Here is an 11,588-nt window from a genome sequence, read left to right as displayed (position 1 = left end):
ACCTCGGGATATGGATCACCAGAGACCCTTTTGAATTCATTAAAGTAAATATACAGCCACTGTGGGAGTATTTGGGTAGCAAGTTTAAAACTTGGAGTAAGCTCCCAATCTCAATGTCTGGGCGGGTAAATTTAATAAAAATGATCATTCTGCCGAAAGTCCTGTACATTTTGCAGCAGTCTCTGGTGTATTTGCCAATGGCCATCTTTAAAAGGCTGAATAGCTTAATATCATCCTTTTTATGGGATAACAAAAGAGTTAAAATTAAACTAGAGACCCTAATGAGGAAAAAAGGGCAAGGCGGACTAGCACTCCCCAATTTCAGATTGTATTATTTGGCTGGCCAGTTGGCACATATACGGGAGTGGGTGGTAGAGGACATAGGGACTAACCTAGTTAAAATATTGATTGCTCAAGGCAAAGGAAACAACAGTCCAGTACAACTTTTGCTAAAGGGGGCTGTATCAAAATCTGATGCACCATTAGTAGTACAGGCGATTAAAGTCTGGCGTGAAGCTGGTAAAATAACCAAATACAATGATATAGAAATAGACCATCCTCTATCAGACTATAGACGATTTAAAGTACTTAGCGAACTACGACCTGATGCAATATGGGGTACATATGGGATTAGTGCAATGAGTCAATTGTTTAATACTGAGGGGCTGAAATCATTTGCACAGCTGGCGGAGGAATTTTCACTCCCACGGTCATTTTTTTTCAGATTTTTACAAATAAGAAGTGCATTAGAGACCCAGTTTAGGAACGATACACCTATATTTTCAGTTTCCCCTATAAAAAAAACCCTGCTGGTAGGGGGTAAAAAGAAAGTAGTATCAAGGCTGTACAATCAGATAGTGGAAGCCATTTATGATGACAAAATGGGGGAACTCAGAGTAAAATGGGTAGAAGATGTTGGTAATATAACAGAAATAGAATGGAATATGGCCCTGAAGATGGTCTCAGTAGCTACTAACTCAATAAAAACCCAGCAAGTACAACTATATATTGTAAATAGGAGCTATTTGACTACAAATAGATTGGCTAAGATTAAGGGCAGCACTTTATCTCTTTGTCCTAAATGTAACAATGGTATAGGCACGCTTTGGCACTTACTATGGGATTGTCCAGTTCTGAGAATTTTTTGGTCTAAAGTAATCAAAACAATTAACAACACAGGGATACCTGAATCAGCGTTAGGGCCTAAAAGCTGTATACTTGGAATCTGTATGGATGGGAATCTGAATAGATATGATAAAGCTTATATAATTAACCTATGTGCCCTGGCAAAACTACTCATAGCAAGAGTATGGATGGCAAAAGATGGACCAGAACATGTAGCTTGGATTAACTTAGTCAACCTCACAATGGGACAAGAAAAATATGTATATATAGGTAGAAATAGCACGAACACATACACAAAAATCTGGCACAGATGGATTAGTTCTGGGCATACGGTAGTTAGCCCGGTCTTAGGTTAGCACTGATTTAAAAAAAATAAAATAAATAAATAAATAAATAAATAAAAACACAGAAACGTAAGGATAATTATAAAGGATGCAAGAGTCACAAATACTGTAAAATAAGCACGATGTTAATAGAAACAATCATAAACACGTTATTAACATGGTTATTTAAATTAAATTAAAAAAAAAAAAAACATTAATCACACAAAACATTGATATATTGTTTAGGGATAATAATGTCGTAAAGGTTGATGGAAAATATGGTGATGTTAACCACATGCTACAAATAAAGATAGTTCGAGGATCTAGGGAAGCTGAGTCCGCACTATAATATTAAACTATAGCGAATAATAGAATATAAGAATTGATATTTAGTAAACAAAGTAGTAAACCTACAGTCTTCCCGTTACCAAATCCACATGATATAGATCGTTCAGCAGGTGCCGGGTTGTCCTAAAAGAGGGCTTTGTCCAAATTGTATGTATTGTACTGTAACTGTAATGTATGTCATGTAAAGGTAAAGCATATTTGTTTACCAATGAAATGTACATGTATTTATGTTATTGTTGCAAAAAGAAAATAAATTCAAATTTAAAAAAAAAAAAAAAAAAGTTTAAAAATTTGTAATACTTGTTCACATATGTATAGCACGAAGCGTACAAATATCTGGTCTAAGGATATACTCTGTTGAACTGATTGTACAAGAACTACGCAAACACTGTTTATGGAAATTTGGATGTTTATTACCATGGACTTGAACAGATACCATTGTACCATATCTATGATTGTATGCTTGTGCTCAATTTACATTCTATATGCAATAAAAATTACACAATTAAAAAAAAAAAAACACGGGGGGCTCATTGCCTTCTAACCCTTATGATTCATAATTGCCTATAAGTACTGCCATCAAAATGTCATACTGTTCACCTCAAGCTGTTCTATCTGCCTCCTTATTGCCCAGGTGGTGTTATCATAGAAACATAGAATTTGACAGCAGATAACAACCATTTGGCCCATCTAGTCTGCCCCTTTGTTTACCCTTCAGGTAATCTCAACCCTTTTTAATCCTTATTTTGGTACTTGTGTAGTTTCACGGCGCCACCGCACGCACAGTCTCTCATGAAATTTGGCAGCTTGCCAGACTCTGTTTACTGTGCGCGTGCCGCTCTAGATGTAATGTACGTTATCAGCACAGCACTGGCAGCAGCAGCGCGCGCTGCCCACAGCACACCGCTAACAAACGGGGCTTCTAAACTAGACAAGCCGGCACACCGCTATCAAAGGGGGTGTCTAGATTTGCGGAGCTCGCTGCGCTCGCCACGCTTCGGGGTGGCATGGATAATGGAATTAACACGGTCGACAGCTGTTACGTCGACTAGTGTCATTGTGAACAGGTATAATAGTGTTTTGCACAGTGCACCCCTATGTACCCCTAGACCCAACTAAATGTACATGCTTTAGCGTCTAAATTTAGATGCCTCCTTCTTAGAGGTTTGCAGGGAGTCTAGATTTAGACACTTTAGCGTCTAAATCTAGACACCCCCTTTGATAGCAGTGTGCCGGCTTGTCTAGTTTAGAAGCCCCGTTTGTTAGCGGTGTGCCCACTCTGGAACTACAAGTACCACAATGACCTGTCAGCGCTGGGCAGCGCGTGCTGCTGCTGCCAGCGCAATGCTGATAACGTACATTACATCTAGAGCGGCACGCGCACAGTAAACTCTGTGAGTCTGGCAAACTGCCAAGTTTCATGAGAGACTGTGCGCGCGGTGGCTCCGTGAAACTACACAAGTACCCTTATTTCTCTGTAAGGATATTCATATGCCTATCCCAAGCAAGTTTAAATTGTTCTATATACAACCGCATCACATTCTCTTACACTACGCTATATAATCCCCATTTTTTTTAGAATTTAATAATACCCATTTCTATAGCCGGGAGAGTAGCTTTCCTTTCCATATATATAATTCTTAGAATCATAGTTTCCAGTTCCCTTATGGACGGCGCTGATCGCTTGATCCAGTGGTATAATATTAGCTTATTTGCTACCCCCACAATCACTGTCAGTGTTGGTATAATTTTCCTATTTCCTGGGCCTAAATCCCATCTTTGCATGTAGAACAGAAGGCGTGCCTGTGGGTCTTTGACAAGTCTTAATGAAAACAGGTGGTCTAGTGAGGCTGCGTCTGTGACGGTGATTCTAACAATATCAAGCAATAATATGGGGACTGCAATATCCTAACATTTATGAAAATACATAGTGTGAATGTGTTGGGAATATCACAATGATTTGTAAGTAATGCATCACGATCGCCATTAATCAATTTCTGATTCTTTCATGAAGCTAAGCTACGAAAACTGCGTATTTAAATGACGTACATGATGATCGCGAGGCATTAGCAACATAGATGTGCAAACTCAACTTCCACAAGCTGTATATTACAGAGCTCAGCACCGGCACCAGTAGAACAGCTGTATATTACAGAGCTCAGTACCGGCACCAGCAGAACAGCTGTATATTACACATCTCAGTACCGGCACCAGCAGAACAGCTGTATATTACAGAGCTCAGTACCGGCACCAGCAGAACAGCTGTATATTGCACATCTCAGTACCGGCACCAGCAGAACAGCTGTATATTACACATCTCAGTACCGGCACCAGCAGAACAGCTGTATATTACACATCTCAGTACCGGCACCAGTAGAACAGCTGTATATTACACACCTCAGTACCGGCACCAGCAGAACAGCTGTATATTACACATCTCAGTACCAGCACCAGTAGTACAGCTGTATATTACACATCTCAGTACCAGCAGAACAGCTGTATATTACACATCTCAGTACCGGCACCAGCATAACAGCTGTATAAAACACATCTCAGTACCGGCACCAGCAGAACAGTTGTATATTACACATCTCAGTACCGGCACCAGCAGAACAGCTGTATATTACACATCTCCGTACTGGCACCAGTAGTACAGCTGTATATTACACATCTCAGTACCGGCACCAGCAGAACAGCTGTATATTACACATCTCCGTACCAGCACCAGCAGAACAGCTGTATATTACACATCTCAGTACCGGCACCAGTAGAACAGCTGTATATTACAGAGCTCAGTACCGACACCAGCAGTACAGCTGTATATTACACATCTCCGTACCGGCACCAGTAGTACAGCTGTATATTACACATCTCCGTACCGGCACCAGCAGAACAGCTGTATATTACACATCTCCGTACCGGCACCAGCAGAACAGCTGTATATTACACATCTCAGTACCGGCACCAGCAGTACAGCTGTATATAACACATCTCAGTACCGGCACCAGTAGAACAGCTGTATATTACACATCTCCGTACCGGCACCAGCAGAACAGCTGTATATTACACATCTCAGTACCGGCACCAGCAGAACAGCTGTATATTACACATCTCAGTACCGGAACCAGCAGAACAGCTGTATATTACACATCTCCGTACCGGCACCAGCAGAACAGCTGTATATTACAGAGATCAGTACCGGCACCAGTAGAACAGCTGTATATTACACATCTCCATACCGGCACCAGTAGAACAGCTGTATATTACAGAGCTCAGTACCAGCACCAGCAGTACAGCTGTATAATACACATCTCCGTACCGGCACCAGTAGTACAGTTGTATATTACACATCTCCGTACCGGCACCAGCAGAACAGCTGTATATTACACATCTCAGTACCGGCACCAGCAGAACAGCTGTATATTACACATCTCCGTACCGGAACCAGTAGAACAGCTGTATATTACACATCTCCGTACCAGCACCAGCAGAACAGCTGTATATTACACATCTCAGTACCGGCACCAGCAGAACAGCTGTATATTACACATCTCCGTACCGGAACCAGCAGAACAGCTGTATATTACACATCTAGTACCGGAACCAGCAGAACAGCTGTATATTACAGAGATCAGTACCGGCACCAGTAGAACAGCTGTATATTACACATCTCAGTACCGGAACCAGCAGAACAGCTGTATATTACACATCTCCGTACCGGCACCAGCAGAACAGCTGTATATTACAGAGATCAGTACCGGCACCAGCAGAACAGCTGTATATTACAGAGATCAGTACCGGCACCAGCAGATCAGCTGTATATTACAGAGCTCAGTACCGGCACCAGCAGAACAGCTGTATATTACAGAGCTTAGTACCAGCATCAGCAGAACAGCTATATATTACAGAGCTCAGTACCGGCACCAGCAGAACAGCTATATATTACAGTGCTCAGTACCAGCAGAACAGCTGTATATTACAGAGATCAGTACCAGCACCAGCAGATCAGCTGTATATTACAGAGCTGAGTACAAGCATCAGTAGAACAGCTGTATATTACAGAGCTCAGTACCGTCGCCAGCAGAACAGCTATATATTACAGTGCTCAGTACCTGCACCAGGAGAACAGCTGTATATTACAGAGCTCAGTACCAGCAGCCCCATCGTCACTGAATGTTGTTATATTGCAGCTCTAGTTCCTAATAGACATTTCGTCCCAGGGAAAAAGTGCCCCCAAATCCATGTCAGACCTCTCCAGACTATCAGGACTGATTTATAAAAAACACTTCTCACACTAGGAAAAAATTGTATCCTTTGCATGCATATTGTGGTGTTACAAGTTACCTTAATTATATATGAAATATGCTGCATTCAGGCCCTCGGAGTGACTCAAGGGATTAATAAGTATTGTCTTTCTAGTAACACTCTACCCGCATTCACAGCATTTTTAGTTTCTCTCCTGTGTGACTCCTCTGATGTATAACAAGCTGTGTCTTCTGGGAAAAACATTTGCTACATTCAGAACATGTATATGGCTTCTCTCCTGTGTGACTCCTCTGATGTCGGACAAGATGTGACTTATTGGAAAAACCTTTGCTGCATTCAGAACATTTATATGGCTTCTCTCCCGTGTGACTCCTCTGATGTCGGACAAGATATGACTTACTGGAAAAACCTTTGCTGCATACAGAACATTTATATGGCTTCTCTCCTGTGTGACTCCTCTGATGTAGGACAAGATGTGACTTGTGGGAAAAACATTTGCTGCATTCAGAACATTTATATGGCTTTTCTCCCGTGTGACTCCTCTGATGTAGGACAAGATCTGTCTTCTGGGAAAAACATTTGCTGCATTCAGAACATTTATATGGCTTCTCTCCTGTGTGACTCCTCTGATGTCGGACAAGATGTGACTTATTGGAAAAACCTTTGCTGCATTCAGAACATTTATATGGTTTCTCTCCTGTGTGACTCCTCTGATGTAGGACAAGAAGTGACTTATTGGAAAAACATTTGCTGCATTCAGAACATTTATATGGCTTCTCTCCTGTGTGACTCCTCTGATGTAGGACAAGATGTGACTTCTGGGGAAAACATTTGCTGCATTCAGAACATTTATATGGCTTCTCCCCTGTGTGACTCCTCTGATGTACAACAAGATGTGACTTCAGGGAAAAACATTTGCAGCATTCAGAACATTTATATGGCTTCTCTTCTGTGTGACTCCTCTGATGTCGGACAAGATGTGACTTCAGGGAAAAACATTTGCTACATTCAGAACATGTATATGGCTTCTCTCCTGTGTGACTCCTCTGATGTAGGACAAGCTGTGACATCTGGGAAAAACATTTGCTGCATTCAGAACATGTATATGGCTTCTCTCCTGTGTGACTCCTCTGATGTATAACAAGCTGTGACATCTGGGAAAAACATTTGCTGCATTCAGAACATTTATATGGCTTCTCTCCTGTGTGACTCCTCTGATGTATGAGAAGATGTGATTTACATGTAAAGCCTTTGTCACACTCAGAGCACACATGTGGTTTCTCTCCTGTGAGGCTCATCATGTATGAGGTGAGAAACAAATTAGTTGCTGAAGGTTTCTTCTATCCAGAAAATAAAATTGCTTTTGTTCCTCCTCCTGAGGTGTAAGGAGATATGATGTATTTAGTTGGCTTGATCGGAGAACAATGTCCCTTTCCACGTCGTCTTAGTTAGAATCCTGCTCCTTATATGTCCTGTAAGAAAGTTAATATATAAAAGCATAATGGTTACCAGGATAACACTACTTTTATTGTATAAGACATATATTTATACACAATAACAAGTATCAGTCACTGATTATATATTCGTGTACAGATGTGTCCACATAAATCCAGCCTCCTTGTGCGTTAAACAGTCCTTCTAGTCCTGCCATGCCATAGCGGGATTGTAAGAGCCGAGCATCTTTTTATTAAATTCTTTGCAAAGCGCTAGGGGCATGACCTTGGCAGCGTGGGAGTAGTACAAAAGTGGTTTATGTCCAAGAGGGAAAAAAAGGCAGAACCAGAAAGGTTTTTTGGGGCACGCTTGAATGTTTGATAGTTAAGAGGATTAGAGTAGTGATAAGGTTAAAATATAACTTTTATTACACTCGTTTAAAATAGCGGCGTCAAACAAAATTGAAACTACCATTGCTGAGTATCAAAAGAATAATAATAATTATGAGTATCTTATATAAATATATATGTGGAAGCACAAGTATAATAACTCAATGTTTTTTGTGAAAATGTTTGGTTCTACGTGGACCACCCCCACACCCTGGTCTAATAAATTCTGTACTGCTATTATCGATTCATGCAGCGGATGCGATTAAATTAAGCGTCATAGGTTACGGAGATGATGCAAAAGATGCCAGAGAAAAGTGGAATAGAAAGAAAGATCCTCATGGGAAACCAGATGCAGCTGTATCCCAGTTAACTATACAGCACCGAATATTCCCTACTGGTCACCCAGTAGGTACTGATCCGGCCTCTCACTGCTTAGCTGCTGAGATCGGACGGCATCAGGCGGCACAGTGAAGTATGATCGTATCCGTAATGGGTTCTGAAGCAGGTGGCTGACATGCAGGACTGCAGGTCACTTCTGCTTTCCAGAGGGTCAGAGAGGTCACCTCCCTGTTGACATACGTGACATTGCAGGGGGGGACTGGTGGCCCAATGGATGAGAGAGCGACAGATGTAAGAGACTGTAGTTCAAGTGGTTGATGCGATGCACAGACCCTTCTACTGTCCTACCATCGTGTTGCACATAGGATGGAGGTTGAGAGTGATAGTCTGTGCTTGCTCCCCACAGAAAGAGAGGTAAAAAAAAAGGAGTAAATGTACCCCCGTACTTGATGTGTCACTTGTGTCAGTATTGATGGTTAACTGAACAAATGTATAGACAGGGGGTTAAAGTGTTGCTTTCAATTGACAAAGGAAACAAAGTTCAACAGAAATCAATGTGACCCTGTCAGCTCCCTAGTAATGATTGCCGAGTATGCTTGTTTAAGGTTGTTACAGAGTATAGAATCCGTCATAGGGTAAATATAAGTATGTAACTTGTACACATATCAAAACCAATATAAGTATCAAGTATTAGAGATAACGGGCTGTCACACCTTGTAAGAGATGATCTAGGATCACTTAACGTGGGAGAAATAGACTAACGACAGGCTAATTATCACAATTACCAAAATTATCATAACACCGGGTTGTCATACTTTAAAAAATGAAAGCACTTCACGTGGAAGAGTAACAGCATAAATAGCGCAGGTTATATGTACACGAATCTGCTGTTCATATAACCGGTTTAGATACAGAGATACCTGTCTCAGCTGACCGGCTTACTCCGTGAGGTCAGCTGTAGGATGCAGGTAACCCCCCCCCCCCGTCTAAAACAGCGTGGGAGTAGAACAGGCATGGCCAACCTGTGGCTCTCCAGATGTTGTGAAACTAAAAACCCCATCATGCCTTGCCACAGTTTTGTTATAAGGGAGTGTTAAAACTGGGGCAAGGCATGCTGGGATTTGTAGTTTCACCACATCTGGAGAGCCACAGGTTGGCCTGTCCTGGAGTAGAAGCAAGAGCTCCCTGGCTGATATTCCCATCATGATAGCTGCAGGGTGGGAAGCACCGGCAGACATCGACGTGAGGGTAAAGCAGACAATACCTGCACCCGCTGCTGTGTAACGCTCCCCCGAGCTGCCATGCAAGGGAGCCGAGGGCCCAGTGGTCATCTCTGAGGCTGCATGAGCACATTGCTTACCAGCCGCCAGTAACCTTAATTCTGTAAGGAGCTAGGTAGTCGTGCCAGCAGGAGACAGCGCCAGACGCCTGGAAGTAGTCCGCAGGAGAAGGTGTTATTACCAAGAGGCTGCTGCGGGGCATAAGTTGCGTCTTTACCTGAACCTTTATTCTTAAACTGCATAGGTAGTGATTATTGTCAGATCTTGTCATAAGATCAGTTAAGTGTTGGCTCAGTTACCGGAGGGCTAGAGGGCTCTGTGTTGTACCATCTGGACAGAGTGGGACATTGTATTTGTTGCCAAGGGAGATTGCCAGCGAGATTGTGCTGGCTCCTGAAGCCCTTCGTGGATCTAACTGTAGAATTCAGCTTGCCATTAAAATAGAACTGCAGAAAGCAACTGTAGCATCATTGTGGAGTGACAGACTAAGATAGCCAAGTCCCCTGGTACAGAAATGTAATACTGATATTTTGTGTGTGTGTGGAGACACCAGCACCGCACTTGGCAGTTATACTGGGGAAAATCTGCAATAGCACAGCTGCAGCCCAGCTAGAAAGATATGCCTGCACACAAGCCAGAAACAACTCACAAACACCCTCGACCCCACCACATACCACCCCCTCCAAGGGCAATAGCCCACCGAGGACCCCTGAAATTACACTTCAGCAGGTTCTAGAGGCCATAAACAGCAGCAAGCAATGCTTAACCACAAAAAACAGGATTTTAATTACCTACCGGTAAATCCTTTTCTCGTAGTCCATATGGGATACAGGGGTCTCAATATACTGGGAATAGAGGGTCCTCCGCATGAGACAGGCGCATATAAAATCTTTAGCACGGTGTACTGGCTCCTCCCATCTACGTTCCCAACCACAAGCCAGTTAAGGGAAAACTGTGCCCGAAGTAGGATGGATATACTTGAGAGAAGAATATGAAAAGCGATATGTGGTGAGCTTCATACCAGCACACGTCAACAGTAATCAGGAGAACTGGAAGCATGGGTTTTTTTTAACGGTAGTTACAACTGGTGACAAGAAAGGTTACCAACACAACTTCAACCAGATAACTGAGAACATGTTGCAGAAAAGACTCTGCACCGAGGCGGGAGCACCCAGTATCCTATATGGACTACGAGAAAGGGATTTACCAGTAGGTCATTAAAATTCTATTTTCTCTATCACCTATATGGTATACTGGGGTCTCAATATGATAGGAAAGTCCCAGAAATACCAGAATGGATAGGAACATGTGGAGACTTCTACAGCACCGCCTGCCCAAACTGGGTATCTTATTTGGCCAGTGTCACGATCCGAGCTGTCAGACAGACTTTCTTACCGGCTAAGTGCCTCCGCAGGTTCAGCTTGCGGTCCAGACGTCATCTCTGCCGGCGTCCTGTCTCCCAGTGACAGTCCCCAGTGCACGGCAATCCACCTGTCCGCCGCCATTGCTCCCAGTATCCAGCATGGTGTGCACAAACACACTTTCCCGCCATAGCAGACATGGGGGCTGCCATGTTCTTCCCAGTCACATGTCTGTGCTGTCCAATCCTGTTGGTTCTGATCTCCCTGTCATACTTCCTCGGCCAATCCTGGCCACCCAGTGGGGATAAGTATGCTGGGAGCTCTCAGAACCATTGCTAGTGCTTCAGTTGTCTCCAGTGTATGGTCAGCTGTCCTTGTCTCCGTGCAAGTGTATTTCTATGCTGGTGTTGTCTTCCATGCTGCAGTGTGTTCCAGGTTGTTCCATCTCCTGTGAAGTCCAGGTTATTCCATCGCCTGTGATCCTGCCTCTTCAGCCCAGCGACCAAGCCTAGCTCCGGGACTCTGGTCCTTCCGATGCTCCAGCATCATCCACCATCGATGTTCCATCGATAGTCCGATATTCCGGATCTCCTGCTTCCGTCCGTCATTCCGGACCCACAGTCTCATCTCCCGTCCGTCATTCCGGACCCACAGTCTGCTTCCATATCCGATACCCGGATCCGATGTTTCCACATCATCATCGATAGTCCGATATTCCGGATC

General features: G+C 43.2%; 1 protein-coding gene across 1 annotated transcript; it reads right to left on the bottom strand.

The window, feature by feature from the left end:
- Nucleotides 1-3,187: 3,187 nt before the first annotated feature.
- Nucleotides 3,188-7,546, bottom strand: LOC146075929 (uncharacterized). Its single transcript, XM_083185631.1, has one exon. The coding sequence runs from the start codon at nucleotides 7,361-7,363 to the stop codon at nucleotides 6,233-6,235; it is 1,131 nt and encodes a 376-aa protein (XP_083041757.1). The 5' UTR covers nucleotides 7,364-7,546; the 3' UTR covers nucleotides 3,188-6,232.
- Between the last annotated feature and the right edge of the window lie 4,042 nt (nucleotides 7,547-11,588).

Source organism: Crinia signifera, chromosome 4, assembly GCF_055691185.1.
Source record: "Crinia signifera chromosome 4, ASM5569118v1, whole genome shotgun sequence".
Taxonomy (NCBI): domain Eukaryota; kingdom Metazoa; phylum Chordata; class Amphibia; order Anura; family Myobatrachidae; genus Crinia; species Crinia signifera.
This window is presented reverse-complemented; position numbering and strand designations above follow the sequence as displayed.

What these genes read in the sequence shown, in the direction of transcription:
- LOC146075929 (XM_083185631.1), bottom strand. Translation starts at nt 7,363, where the DNA reads ATGATGAGCCTCACAGGAGAGAAACCACATGTGTGCTCTGAGTGTGAC.